The following is a 14,072-nucleotide window of genomic DNA, read 5'->3' on the forward strand; positions in this document are numbered from 1 at the left end:
ACCCGATCGCCAGCGAGTACGGCAAGCGCGCTATACCTGAACGCAATACTCGCCGCCTACCACCGCCTTCCCTCGTTCATAATCTCTTTTGATCATCTCTGGAATGAGGATGCTATCCGCACCGAAGAAGAAGCCGAGCGGATGGCGTAACATCGACCCCCAGAAGTCAAAGAAATCACTGGCCGTGACGAAGACAGACGCCTCCTCCTCTTCAGTGGAGGTACGCCAGTTGTATGAAAGGAGGGGCTGACCTGCACGGCGTCGGCATAACAGACCGTCCACGAAGTTCCTTTACAACACCAGCGTCAATCGCCCTGCATTGCTGTCAGCGATGACGGACGTAGGCGAGGCACATAAGTGCAGTAGGTGTGCAAGTCCATCCCCAAAGCGTCCAACGGCTCTCCTCACGACGTATGCGCTCGGCATCGCTCACCTCATGCATCAGCTAGCCGGCGGTTTGCTGGCGTTGTCGAAGTACATAGGCCCAGACCAGCCGGACATGTAGTCGACAAGGGCACATATGGTTGATGAGGGCGTTGGTCTGGGCTACTAGCAGTCATTTGAACCGCATGCGGTCTTCACGGAGGCGCAGGCACTCACCATGTCATAGGCGGAAGTGCGCATACGGGAGGCCGAGCGCGGAGCTTCCAGGTAAGCGCCGATGCGGCGGAGACGAAGGAGAACTTCAGAGGTGGTAAGACCTTCAACGAGGATCAACCATTGCTTGCTGACGCCGCATAGCAGATTCGAGTTTGCGATAGATGCGTGGGTGTGCAACAAGGGATTGAGCAATAAGGGCGGCTGCCGGAGGTCGCGCTCGCGCGAGTGGTTCAGAATGCTTGGGGAACAATCGTGAGTGCAGATGTACGGGCGTAGTTGACGTTCATAGCAAGCGTTCCGAGCCGCAAAGCTAAGTGAAGGCTTCGGTGACGAGTGAGGCGAGGGAGGTCTGGTTGCTCGACACGCCCTGCGTGCTCGGTACTCCGGAGGTCAACCGCAAGTTATCATGGCTGCCGGGAAGCAGGTCGGCAGTGGGGTCAGTGGCGAAAAGCAGTAGCTTGGCCCATTGACGGGGGACGGGATCGCTCGAGGAAGAGCGATGGGGTGGTCGTCTAAGTGAGTCGTCGATGACGGTGGTCGGCCTCTTCAGTGCTCTTCGCGGCGGGCCTGAAGAAGTGGAGAGGGCGATAGTGGTGAGTGGCGTCGACAGCGTCTGGCGCATCACTTACCCATCAGCATCAAGAAGCCAATCGGGCGACCTTCAAGCCTTTCTCGACCGCAGAGCCTGTCAACGGAGGAGCGCAAGGACGCGATGCGCAAGGTATGTCTCGGTTTGCACTCCATTGTCCTTGTTATCACTGATCTCTCGCCTAGTCTAGGGGAACACGTGCAAACACTCGGAAAATCGCATCGAGGTGGCGTCGCGCTCCTTCCGTTTTTCCTCCCTCAATTCCCCTTCCCACCAATCCTCTGCGTTTCCCCTTCTTTCTGCTGCTACCTCGACCTCTATTCTATTTGCGTTTGATCCTCATATTTGTTCCAGCCATGTTGGCGATGACGCGCTCGCCCAGACAGCCGTCCAATCTGCACTGGAGCACCGTCATGGATGGATCCGTGAGGCATACCTACTCAAAGAATCAAATTGCCGCTGCCTTGCATGAGGCGCGGCGAACGGAGATGCCCTGCGATAACCCAACGACATCCACCGACGACCAAACGAGGGAGCCGGATGCGCATAGGCCTTCCGGCTCGAGGGTACGGGCCTTTGGAGATGATATGACGAATGCATGGCGGCCGGGAAAGGAAGGTGCGGCTCAGGTGCGTTTACATACTTCGATTGGCGATCTATCCTTCTCACTTTCGTAGCCTAAGCAAAACAGATCACGAGGCCGCCGATCCTTGGACAAGCAGGAAATGGGGACGAGCAGAGCCCTGACGACGGCTTCAGAGCCACGGATTGTCCTGCCAGAGATCGTGGCCGTGAGGGTACGTGACTCGCTCGCTCGGTGGACGCTCGATTGTTTGACCTTCCCGCAGATCTCTGGCGAATGCCCTGTCTCGAGGAAGGTGCGTGGACATCTCGAGTACAGCTCGCTGGTGCTAACGGTCAACCATCCAGTTCCTCAAGATCGTCAATCGCGTCGGCCGCGCGCACAACCTCATCGTTCGCGACCCCAAGACGAGGATGAAAGTGTGGGCGGCAGTCGTCGTCGCCTGCCATGCGCGCTTCGACCCGTGCACCCATCTCGCATTCGCGCGCTTCCTCTTCGCGTGGAGCAACGAGTACGCGCGGTATCTCAAGCGCAAGGTTTGCTCTTTGACTCTCGGTGATACTGTACTCCTCACCAACGCCGCTCTGCGTGCAGATTCGCAGCGAGCGCAGAGCTCAGAAGGTTCTGAAGGCGCTGCCCTCGGACGAGGAACTAAGGCAGCGGCGCACGCTGTACTTTGCTCGCGATGATGGGGATGCCTGGCGACCATACGCCATGGAACAGGCCGCGCGCCGTGCAGAGGACGAGCGTCGCGTGCTGCAGTTCGTCCTTCAGTGCAAGGCTGATACGGCGAGGCGGAAGGCGGCGGATGCCAAGCGCCGGGAGGCAGAGGCGAAGAAGCAAGCAGCGGAGGAGGAGGAGGAGGAGCGGCGCCAGGCCGAGGAACGTGTGCGGTGGTTTGTGGAGATGATGGCGCGCGAGACGGCGAAGCAACAGGCTGAGTCGGCGGCTTCGCACGATGGCGGTGTGGCGAGGGATGCAGTGGCGAGGACGACAGAGCGGCCGAAGGGTAGCTCAGTTGAGGAGGCGCTGGTCAACGAGTCGGCGAAGCAGAAGGCTTCGCTGACTGTGTCGCACAACGACTGCAAAGTGGTCGGCGGCGGCGTGGTGAAGGGATCCGGACTGCCAACGAGCAGTGCGGAGGAGTCATTGGGGGATGGCTCTATCCCGATGATGCGGCGTCAGGCGGCATCAAAGACGCTGACACTGGCATTGCAGAGGAAAGTCTTCCGTGCGCCACCCGTCCCGTACTGGAGCAACGGGGAGCTCAAGGCGTACCCGACGCGCGAGGATCTGCAGGCGTGTTGGGCTGCTCTGTTTGTGAGTCTTCTTTCCCTCAACCTTGTTTGATTGTGTCTTATGCTTGTTCAAGGACGGTGCACTTGGGGGAAAGAAGTAGTGCACTAGGCGCTGCATCATGGACTCCTGACTTAGCGAATACGCTATAACCTTATGAGCGAAACCTCTTACGCTCTTTAACCTTCCTCGGACTTTGAAGAACAAATGAATGTAATTTCCCTGCGCATATGTTGGCGCGAGCTACCAAGCCCACTCCCAACCAATCTACGAGAGCGATGGACGCCCACTGTTGATGGAATGCATCCTCAGGCAATCCCCGTCGGAGAGATTTCTTTCCTAAGAGAATCGCAGCAACCGCCTTCGCTCAACATGAACATGATGTGCACGTGACTGTCGCGTGCCTCAGCCAGCTGCTGAGCTGGCCCGCAAAGTTTAACCACCGTCATCGAACCCGGAGGCGTTCGCGAGAAGGAAGTGGTCGCAGAGGAGTGTAAGGTAACGGGACTGCATAGAATTTACTTGATAGCTGGCTTGCTTTTCATTGACCTTTCACAGTAACTTTTACTTGTCGCAAGATTCAAAGCGAGCTATGATTTGTTCCCAGAGAACTAAGGTGTGATATAGTGCTTCGTCTGGATAAGCCTTGGGCTGACGACAGGTAACCTTCAGGCTTCTGGTCCTTTAAGATTGACCGAGCTCGAGGCCGTGCTCCGTCATTACGACGCTGTTCCCAGCTATGCGCAGCTCTCGAAACGCCAAGCCAACCATCTTCCGTCAGCGTCGTAAATCCACCTCGTCGCAGCGGCACAGCAGGTCGATTCAGTCTGAGTTACCCTTGCTTACGGCGAGGACCCGGGCCCCGGGGTCCCATTGTATTTGGAACGTGGTTTTAATTACCGACTTCACGTGGCTAGCGGACTCTTGAATCGGGCGTTCATTAATCTGCACCTTGCCTCCTCCCTCATCACCCACAACGAAGGCCTCTTTTTTGTCTCGTATGCTACTTTAATTTTCAGCTATTTCTGTCTGACATCGCCCGTACCGTCCAGTCCGTTGGCTCCGCCTCAGGAAATCGTGGGAACGCCGGGCGGGTTCCCAGATTCAATCAAGATTCCATTTTCCATGTTCGCCTTCGAAAGCCCACGGTCCACCTGCGGATCCATGTGCGGACCACCGTCGAGGACAACTGATGAAATCGTCATTCGATGACACAGGTTCTTGCGCACACGGTGCCCTGTTCGTCGCCGCGGTCGTTTCGCCTCTCTGCCTCACCCCCGCCCACGCTCCCTCTCTCATTACCGCACCCGCTGGTAGGGACGTCCGCTCTCTTCGCCTTTGCCTCCGCCTTCCAACTCGTCCGTCACTCTGCTCGTGCTACCGCTGAGTGAAGAGGCCGATCATCGACCGCAAGAAGCAATGCCGCCCCGAGGCCCTGCGACTGAAGGCAGCGACGAAGCGACGCTCGTTCTGGGACCGGCGGTCATTGCGATTCTGCTCAATGTCCTTCTCGGAGGCGTCACGCTTCTTCAGGCGACGCACTACTTCTGTGGGAAGTACGGAGACAAGTGGCCCGTTATGTGCGTTCCCCGATCGCTGCCGCGTATGCGAAGCTGACTTGACTTTGATAGTCTTCTTGTATGCTGGGTCACGCTTGTCGACATAGCGGACACGATATGCGCGGGGAACCTCATGTGGTACTACACGGTCGACACCTACGTGAACAACGCGTTAGCACTCCTCGCTCCCTGGCAGTACCACGCGACGGCGATCAGCAGCAGCATGTGGGTATCCTACCCATGCTTCGCATACGAGACTCTCACCAGTTGCGCAGGATCTCCGTTCCAGTCCAGCACTTCCTAGGCTGGCGAATGTATCAGTTCTCCCACTCCAAGATCCTGTTCGGACTGGTGTCCGGGCTGTCGCTGGGTCAAGGCTTCCTGATGATCTTTGTCTCCGCGTCCTTCATCGCGACGCCATACCCTCACGAGGACGCCGCCAGGCTCATGCCCATGTTCATCGTAAGCTACGCGCTGGCTCTGGCGAATGAGCTGATCATAACGTGCGTCTTTTGAACGCGCTCTTGTTATTCTGATTGACTCCTTCGCAGGAGCAACTTGCTCTACCACTTCTACCAGCACCGGACGGGCATGAAGAGTAAGTTCTCAACCATCTCAACTGCTCGTCGCCTAACCTCGTTTGACAGACACCGACCTCGTCATGACCAAGCTATCGTCGATCGTAGTCGAGACGGCTGTTCCGGTGACGACGTGCTCGGTACGTGGCTGACCTACATACTACTCCTTATATACTGAAGTCATTATAGATTCTGGCAGGCGTATCCGTCGTGCGTGAGATCGACAGTTCTTGCCGCTCTTCCATCGTAACGGATCTTTGACAGTTCGCATTCCCCCACTCGAGCGTCTTTCTCATCTTTACAATGGCCATGGGGAAACTATATACGTACGTGCATCACTTTCTTCATGAGGCTCCATCCATTGCTGACGCTTTCGCTTCAGTAACACCCTGTTGACCGTATGCGCTAGCCATCTATATTCTTCTCGATTTGACTGACTTTCACCAGAGCCTGAATGCTCGCCGCAACATCCGCACGCAACTCATGTCGGAGAGCGACAGCTTCAACCGCTTCCAGTTCACGCAGAGTGCTCACTTCGAGGTGCGTCAACCTAGCTCCTCGCTCGTACCCAGTGTACTGACTTTCTATCCCCAGTTTCGCCGTCCAGGAACCCCTGAGAGCCAGACCTCCACTATCCACCACCACCATGACCGCAGCGGATCGGACCACTCCGACGCAACCGCCGTACCCTCGACTCCCCAGTCCGCCACCTTCCTCATCCCGCACTCAAAGTACATAGCCTCCGTGTGCGACGAGTCCCTCAGTCCAAAAGTCGCCGCGCAGCGACATTCGCGATCCGAGACGCGATAAACTTCAACCAACTGACCATAGAACAAGAACAATCCGCAAATCCTTCGTTGCATTTACACCCTTCCCTCCTTCGCATCACATCTACTCATTTACACCGCACTTCTTCGCATTTCTTTCACCGCAACAACCGCACTCCGGCTCTCGTGGACTATACACAATGGACTATCCGACGATGCTGGCTGACCCGCCGTACGTCCTTCACTGCACATACCTTCCACTGCATTTCGCATCTTATCTATGACCCTTCGCTAGTCGATATTGTATCGGTCTTCTAATTTATCCCGTAGTCATGTATGTAGTCTAATATTCGTCATTTTGCGACCAATCGCCAGCCTGAGTCCGTGCAGTCTCCCGTAGTAGCGCGCGAAGCATGACGTGAGGCGCAGCCAGGTAAGTAGGGTGAGGTGAGCACGTCCCTGTATTCTCCAAACTGCCTGACGGCGTCAGGTAGCCCTTGAAGGTGTTTTGAAGCACATACTCCTACCAGAGCAGTATACTAATCCCATTTCCAAGAGACATAGGCGTCGCGGACGATACGCGAAGGGTGGATGCCGGGAATCGAACCGCAAGACCGTAGGAGCTGGCACGTGGCTCGAAGTCGCGCGACTTGACGGTGCCGTTCAAGTTCAACGCTCATCTTCTCGAGTTTGCGACACGCACTCTCGTAAGGTCAGTCAGTGTCAGAACTGAGGTAATTTAGCTGTTGCGCTAACTTGGTTCTAGGAAGCCTATTCGTCTGGTCGGTCGCTCACTCAACTTACTGTTAATCCGACGCTCTCGCGCGTGAACTTCTCGTGAGTGTTCTCCTCCGGTCTCATTGAGTACAACTGATGTACAGCAGCTATATACGATTGGCTGATTGACAAATTCAAGGCCGATGTCGCGGTACACCCATGTCGAGCAAGCGCTGCTCAGCCTGCGCACGGAGCTTCATCGCGTGTTTCGTGAAGCGCGGGCAGGCGGGTTCCCGTCTATAGCAAAAGCTCGAAGCATCATCAACCGAGGCATAGCATTCTCCGTCCTTCAAAAGGGTCCGCTGCATGCGCCCAGTGATCTGCCCTACACCGACGAATACTACGGCGTGGTCAACTCCTCCTTGAACGCATACAAGCTCTGGTCCGAGGTCTCCATCCGTCTCCAGCTTCCCACCTTCGGGGACGATTCTCCCATCAGTCTGGAAATGGTATTTCGATGGATCGACTTCGTTCACCCGATGTACAATCGGCCTCCGCCTGTTCAAAACCGAACCAACCACGGTAGCTTCATTTACCAGTGCATCTCGAAGCTCCTGATCTCCATTATTCGCTCCGACGAGGACCGTGTTCTCTCCGCTATGCGTACGCAACCACGATGGCTGTGCCTCGCCCTCGATCTCTGGCTGAACTGCTCGAGATACCTGCGCGAGCTGACACCGCAGGATCCGGGCGAAACCTGCATCACCCTCACCTGGAACACTGATCGCATATGCGAAAGATTCAGCGAAGCAGGAGGCGAAATGTCCCAGATTCTCAATACCGAACTCCTAGGTCTGGTCGACAATCAGCCTCGCGCCCTCCTGCGCAAGCTTGCCACGCTCACGGAGTACATCGCCAGCCTCGAGCATATCCAGAACAGCGCGTGGCTGCTGGTTTGGAACCTGCATTTTCATCTGGCAGTGACAATTACCAGATTACCTGGCTTCTCCGGGTTGCTCGCCCCCCGCGCGTTATTCCCCGCTATAGACGCGGGCGCGCGTCAGTGCATGGAGCATCGGACCAGCGATCTTAGGGTCGGCATGGGCTACGCCCTCGACTTCCTCGCCATCCTCTGCACGAGGGCAGACGACAACCGGAACCTCATCCGCGCGATCGAAGCCGACCTGCTTGAGCTTTTGAGCGATGTGCGCGACGGAGATGACAGGCCTGGTGCCAGCTACTACGCGTTGCTCAATCAGATCGAGGCGTGCCTCGTCCTTCCATCTGTCCTGCGCATGTTCCACGACGTATACGGGGAGCTTTTGCAGGATGAGGAGGACTGCTACATCGACGAACTATCTCCCGATCTCGGGTTCGCGTACCGGAGGCACTGGGAATACTATCAGAAGTTCAGAACAGAGCGCAATTGGAAGCGCACACTATGCTGCCACAACACGACGTCGGTTGGTGACGGTCTCGTATGGTACGATATATCAGCTTAATTGAGCTCCTCCAGGCCCAGCACGAATCGCTCGTGCGTGCGTGCCCTTGCGGAGAAGCCTTCTACTGCTCGACACGATGCCAGCGCGAGCACTGGAAGGCAACTCATCGCCGCGAGTGTCGCTGGAAAGATGGAGTTTGGGGCCTCGAAAGCGAGTGGACATTTTATTGCGTTGATCCTCTGCGCTAACTTCGTCCCAGATCGCATCACACTCCAAGACGCCCTGTTTATCATCGAGACCGTGCAAGGGATGCTAGTGGCGCATCACGAAGATTTCTTGCTTGAGCGAGCGCAGCTGCCATCTAGGAAAGTCGAGGTCGAAGGGAAGACCGAGGGCGAAGAGAACGGTCGCCCTAAACAGCTCGTCTTCGTCATATACCTCACAGAGGCGCCCGAGGAGGGCGACTGGGACTTTGCGTACGCTGCGGAGGAGCGAGATGCTCCGGGAGATGTGCGTGAGGATATTGCGCTGGTGGAGGTGGAGTTCCGTCTGGGAGCAGTAAGCCACGTACAGCTCCTGCCATTCTGGTATGATATAGAGCACGCCAGCCTACTAGTGGCCTAAGGGAATAGGCGTAGGGTATACACCGACGGGATTACTGCAGTAGAGTCATGTGTATTGCAAGTTCAGAAGGCAAGAATGGGATTGAAATGTATCGTCCGTGAGGTCGTCACTCTGCGGTGCGCTTTGACCGCTGCCTCGCGGTGTTCGGCACTTGCCGCTCGTTCTTGCTGGTTGCCGTCATCAACTGGACGACGATAGCGCTGCATACCCGCCAATCACCGTCCGCGGTCTCGCACTAGAAAGAACTACTACTTTGCGGGCACGGGAGCCACCATTTGTATCCCCTTTGAAGGTTCTGGTCACTAAAAGTCGTCTACAGTGAGTTCGCTCATACCTGCACCTTCTCGAGCCTTGACTCATAGTTTTGGCACTGCATTGCGTGTATTGACAACAAACGAAACTTATCAATCTTGACAGATGAGCTCGGAGCCTATCTCAGAAGAGGAAATGCGCTTGGTCGCTGCCACCTTTGCGGAAGCGGGCCTTACAGAGCTTTCCGATTTGCAGATCGCTCTGGTGACGCTTATTCAGGGCACGTCTGCAGGTTCTAAACGCACAGCACTGAGAAAAGCAAGGGCTATACTGAAAGGAGGTCGTGTGTTTGCCCTGCTCGAGTCCGATCCCTCCTTCTTCCCAGAGAATCTCGCCAATGAGGATGCATACCGCGCGGCCTCGGGAAACATCGCTGTCGTGTCTCTGCTATATCAGGCTGGATCACTGCCGGAATATGCCTTTTTAATCGAGGAACCGCCATGCGCGTTCACACGCCTCTATCTATGGATGGACTTCGTGCATCCAATGCACCCTCGCCAATTTCCATCTCAAAATCCCACAGGCGCTATCATGTCAATATCGAGCATCTTCGCTGGCCTCTCTAGTGCCAAGCCCGAAGTATTCTTGTCGTCGCTTCGGCCAAACCCGCGTGCTATGGTGCTTCTCCTCGATATCTGGCTGCACCATCCCTCATATATGGGGGTAGCACGTGTTGGGCGCGTAGAGGTCGCGGGAGCGCTCTTCCTCGCCGTCAAGTCCGCTCTCGAGGGCTTCATCGGCGGCGGTCATGAGGACATACGTGCGATGTTTTTCACCGAGTTGCGCGTCTTAGTCGGTCGCCGACGCCACTTCCTCGCCAGCATCGCAGACCAGACTCGATTTCTCGTCGTCATCGGCGCCATCTCCTCGAAGTGGACGTGGATCTGGACGATGCAGCTTCTCGTCGCGCACTTGGTCACACAGTCTCCAGAATTCTACGGCGTGCTGGTTCCCCGCAGCTTCTTTCGCAGCATCATCGGCTGCGTGCAGAGTCTGCTCAACGGTTGTACGACTCAGGACGAGGGCTTGCGCGGTGTCGTGGAGAAAGCAGGCGAGCTCATGTTCGACTTGTTGGCGCGCACGCAGGACACCCGCAATACCCGCCGCGCCATTGAGGCGGGACTCTTCTCCTTCCTGCGCGCTTCCGACGCCGTGTTTGAAGCGCGCGTCAAGTCGGTCGAGGCGCTCAAGACCTACCTCGCAGACTGTGCCGTTCTTCCAAGCATCCTGCGTACGCTTGCGAAGGTGAACAACGAGCTAGTGCAGGAGACTCCGCAGTCTGAGCTTAATGGGCGATTCGGGCGGCTGTTCTACAACGCCCGATGGCAGTGGAAGTGGTATGTGCGGCTGAAGGAGGACAATCCCTGGATACGGAACATGCCGTGCGAGAATTTGCTGAAGGTATGAGGGCGCACAGTGCTGTGCGTCATATCTGACCAACAACTAGGAAGACCACCAGCAGCAGAAGCGGATTTGTCCGTGTGGACTGGCTTTTTATTGCTCGGAAACCTGTCAGCGCGAGGACTGGCATCAGCGACACCGCTATACATGCTCCGCAGCGGACGGCGTCTGGGGACTCGATGGTAAGCTGCACCACTCGACTCAGCCTTCTTTTCCGAACACTCACCGACTCGCATTTAAGGTGCTATAACCCTCGAGGACGCGCGCTATATATTTTGCACCGCGCAGGCCTTTATCACACGGAACAAGATGCGTATCGGCATGGAGCTGCGCCAACTCGACGTCAATCCAGATCCTAGCCATCCCACAGAAAAAGGTCTCACGCGCGTCCTCCACATCGACCTGAGGAGTGCGCCGGAGCCGGGTACGGACTTCACATTCTCGGTCGACACGCAGCGCATGCAGAACGAACCTGGAGGTCCCGGCTCGAAGGTCTACATCGGTGTCATTCTATCTGTGGCTGGGAAGTACCCGCACTTGATGCTTCCCATGGGGTATGATATGAAGTTCTTTCCTGTAAATCGATACGTTCCGAGTCCGGGTGAGCGAACTTACATGTTATAATCTTGTGTAACTGCATATCGTTGTACGCACTGGGGGAAGGAATCGACGTGAAATTCGCTCGATACTTCGCTTAGCTTCGATGGAAATTCACTAAGAATTGAGTGGTTTTCACATAAGATCTAGTGACTTTCGCTCGGCCTTGCGCGAAAACATTTCACGCCAAAAAAGTCGCGTTTCGCGACCTCTGTTTCGCTCGACTTCGAGCGCAAACCGCTCTACGAAGAGTGAAATGGCCAGTATTTCCTTTTTGCTGCTTTCTGCCATTTTTCTCCTTGGCATCGCGCTCGTATGAGATCAAATTGATATATTCAAGTGACTACTACTACAACTATTTAACATCAAGTCTAAGAAGTGAGCTGTCTCGGCCAAATGACAGAATCACGAAGGTAGAGGGAAGCTACGGAGGACTCTACCAAACTTGAAGATTGGGAGATGGTCGTTGGTCCGTGTAGAGAGCGAAGAGGCAAGACTTACCAGCCGTGCCGAGGTCTCAAAGAGATATCCTGAGCCAAAGTCGCAGGATGGCGTGATAGACTGCAATCCTCGTCAGACGTTGTAATTCGTTTCAAAACGGGACGGTGGCATGGAACAAACATACCCGGTGATTTAGTGAGTTCGTGATACGGACGGCAGAATGGTGCACGCTGCATACAGACTTACTGATGGCGCGAGCAAGCGCGAGGGGGAGTGCCGCGAAGTATGGTGTGCAAGGACTGGGTAATCAAGTGAGAGAGAATATAACGTTGCAATGGAAGATAGAGGTGGGTGGTGTTCAAGGAAATGGAGGGAATAGTCTGCAATTGTCACTCAGGTTAGCGCTCATCTCTGAACAAGGGATCCCATCATGCACCGTGATCCCGCGGGTTTGGGCAGCGCTCATCAGCGTTCGTTATACTTCGATCTCGAGGCCGTGCGTCGTACGCTGGGAAATTACCTCCACACATCATGGCGAGCGACGTAGATGATGGCGGTTGAGGACAAGACTCGACGATCCGCGACCTCGCATACGTCACTGTGTGGCGCCAACGCCACATAATGGTCGGGCCCTCGCTGAGTTGCTCATCGCCGCGCATGCCCTTTGGTTGACTTCTGTGATGATGTAGACCAACATTTACTGAACCAAGTTGCAGCCGAATATTAATGCCAGTCAGAGAACCCTTGGTACCCTCTGGGCTCTCGATACATCGATACCCTTAAGACCTCTACCCATCTCGCTACTCAAGATTATCCCTCTGTAACTTTCGCTCGACGTTAGTTAGTTGTTGGCTGAGCGAAACAGCGTCGCTCAAGGTTATGAAAACTTCGCTCGCCCGACGTGAATCGGATTCGCACGATCTCCAGCGAAAAGCGAAATTCACTCGACATCGAGTGAATTTCGCGCCGATTCCTTTTCCCAGTGTGTGCGCTCGCTGCTCGCTGATTTAGAGGTCTTTCTCTCGATCTTCTTCCTGAATTCCTCTCGCGGCAAAGCGCCGAAGGTACTCTCATTTGCCATCCTCATCACGGTCGACTGCTGCGAAGCCTTGGCAATAGCGATGGATTTCCATGGTCCATCGGTGTCACCCGCTTGTCGTGATAACTTCGCCCGATGAGTGAAATCCAAGTATATTCTAGCTCCGCGGCGTATCGTGTCTTACAAAAAATGGAAGCTGTATTACTATGATAGCTTCTTCACGGTTCTGAAATCCGCTAGGCGATATGTAAAGGGCATTGGCTGAATTCTATCAACACATCCCACCCGGAAGCACACCTTGATCAAGACGACGTCGCTCGACGAGTAGGGCGCCACATCTTCGATGTACACGTCGCCGGTCTTCTGCACGAGCGGGTCCGAGATGTCGACGGTGATGGAAAATTGCTCATTGGGGCGCAGGCGGTCGATGTCGGGGGCGATCATCTTGACGATGTTCGGCTGCCATTGCCGAATGCGCTCGCGGACGTGCACGGCGAGAAAGAGGGCGTCGTTGAGGGAGACGCGGCCTGCGTAGGATGGTGAGCCCGCGACAAGAATGGGATCGACGGAGTCAGCTCGCCTTTCATGCTCCACGGCTCGTAGCCCGAGCAAACGGACCGATGCCGCGCATACCAGTGCATGCGCTGGCAGCTTCCCGAGCAATAGAACGTCCGACCGCACGCGCAGATGCGCACAGTCGAGTTATGAGGGCCCTATGGGAGCGACCGGTGAGATAGGAAGATCGTCTGAGCAGCAAATGGAGCGCACCTGCGCATTGTGGCAACTGAAATATTTCTTCCAGTCCTTCCTCTGTCGGTACCCGAAGTACGACCGGTAGTGTAGCGCATACGCCTCGCGTATGATGGCTATGCTCCTCCCTCGGTCGATGCCGTCCATGTCCAGGAAGTCGAGGATACGCCCATAAGCGCGCTTCGCCGCTCGGAGCGCAGTCGCCAGACCCATGCTCCCCGCAATATGACCCGCGAGCGGCAGCGTGTCGTACTTTGCGTTGCAGCGTCCGATCTCCCATAGGAGATCAAGCACGCCGGCATCGATTGCGCGCACGAGGGTCCGACTGTCGAAACTGAAGCCGCAGAACGTCAGCAGCAGTCGCGTGGCCTCCACTGCGTCTTCGTGCCACTCGCTCCTAGTAAGGCAGTGCTTGGCTGCGGAGATGACCGACGCGAGGAGCGAGCGGGGCATCGCGCCGCATTGCAGCTCCGGGGCGTGCGCTAGAAGAGTGATCAGCTGGAAATGCTGCTCCCAGGCGTTCGGCCACCCTGGGTCATACACCGCCTTCTCCAGATATCTGGTCAGCTCTGCAACGCGGCACCATAGTCGTCGAGGGGAGCCCTTCGCTAGGCGAAGCAGATCGGCAATGATCAGTTGATGAAGTGATGTTTCCTCGCGTTGCTCGAGCAGAGCGTGCACGTAGAGAGCGATATTGAGGTACGCATCAGCAGCATCAGCTGGAGATATGTGTATATATCTCGGGAAATATAGCCAGAGATCGAGGTAAAGCAAGAC

The 14,072-nt window shown here is 55.8% G+C and overlaps 4 protein-coding genes across 4 annotated transcripts; 2 read left to right on the forward strand and 2 right to left on the reverse strand.

Moving 5' to 3' along the window:
* Nucleotides 1-331: 331 nt before the first annotated feature.
* Nucleotides 332-3,171, forward strand: SCHCODRAFT_01097040 (uncharacterized protein; the record flags this gene model as incomplete). The annotated part of the gene is made up of 11 exons (XM_003031135.1): nt 332-366; nt 611-651; nt 762-852; nt 1,151-1,193; nt 1,237-1,321; nt 1,544-1,807; nt 1,949-1,986; nt 2,038-2,067; nt 2,120-2,308; nt 2,367-3,092; nt 3,145-3,171. 11 exons carry the CDS (start codon nt 332-334, stop codon nt 3,169-3,171), a joined length of 1,569 nt encoding a protein of 522 aa, XP_003031181.1.
* Nucleotides 3,172-4,487: 1,316 nt separating this feature from the next.
* Nucleotides 4,488-11,186, forward strand: SCHCODRAFT_01172655 (uncharacterized protein; the record flags this gene model as incomplete). The annotated part of the gene is made up of 19 exons (XM_050341170.1): nt 4,488-4,648; nt 4,700-4,852; nt 4,903-5,130; nt 5,179-5,225; nt 5,275-5,345; nt 5,395-5,415; nt 5,653-5,745; nt 5,800-5,936; nt 6,268-6,310; nt 6,739-6,809; nt 6,889-8,152; nt 8,206-8,341; nt 8,391-8,689; nt 9,173-9,299; nt 9,591-10,468; nt 10,515-10,542; nt 10,627-10,650; nt 10,821-11,069; nt 11,167-11,186. The coding sequence occupies 19 exons, from the start codon at nt 4,488-4,490 to the stop codon at nt 11,184-11,186; spliced, it is 4,050 nt and encodes a 1,349-aa protein (XP_050199820.1).
* A 243-nt stretch (nt 11,187-11,429) lies between these two features.
* On the reverse strand, nt 11,430-12,039 carry SCHCODRAFT_02630162 (uncharacterized protein; the record flags this gene model as incomplete). The annotated part of the gene is made up of 4 exons (XM_050345570.1): nt 11,430-11,626; nt 11,753-11,886; nt 11,943-11,967; nt 12,035-12,039. The coding sequence occupies 4 exons, from the start codon at nt 12,037-12,039 to the stop codon at nt 11,563-11,565; spliced, it is 228 nt and encodes a 75-aa protein (XP_050199821.1). The 3' UTR covers nt 11,430-11,562.
* Nucleotides 12,040-12,749: 710 nt separating this feature from the next.
* Nucleotides 12,750-13,748, reverse strand: SCHCODRAFT_02669104 (uncharacterized protein; the record flags this gene model as incomplete). Its single annotated transcript, XM_003030751.2, has 3 exons — nt 12,750-13,072; nt 13,126-13,258; nt 13,314-13,748. 3 exons carry the CDS (start codon nt 13,746-13,748, stop codon nt 12,750-12,752), a joined length of 891 nt encoding a protein of 296 aa, XP_003030797.1.
* Between the last annotated feature and the right edge of the window lie 324 nt (nt 13,749-14,072).

Source organism: Schizophyllum commune (genome assembly GCF_000143185.2).
Source record: "Schizophyllum commune H4-8 unplaced genomic scaffold SCHCOscaffold_7, whole genome shotgun sequence".
Classification (NCBI taxonomy): Eukaryota; Fungi; Basidiomycota; class Agaricomycetes; order Agaricales; family Schizophyllaceae; genus Schizophyllum; species Schizophyllum commune.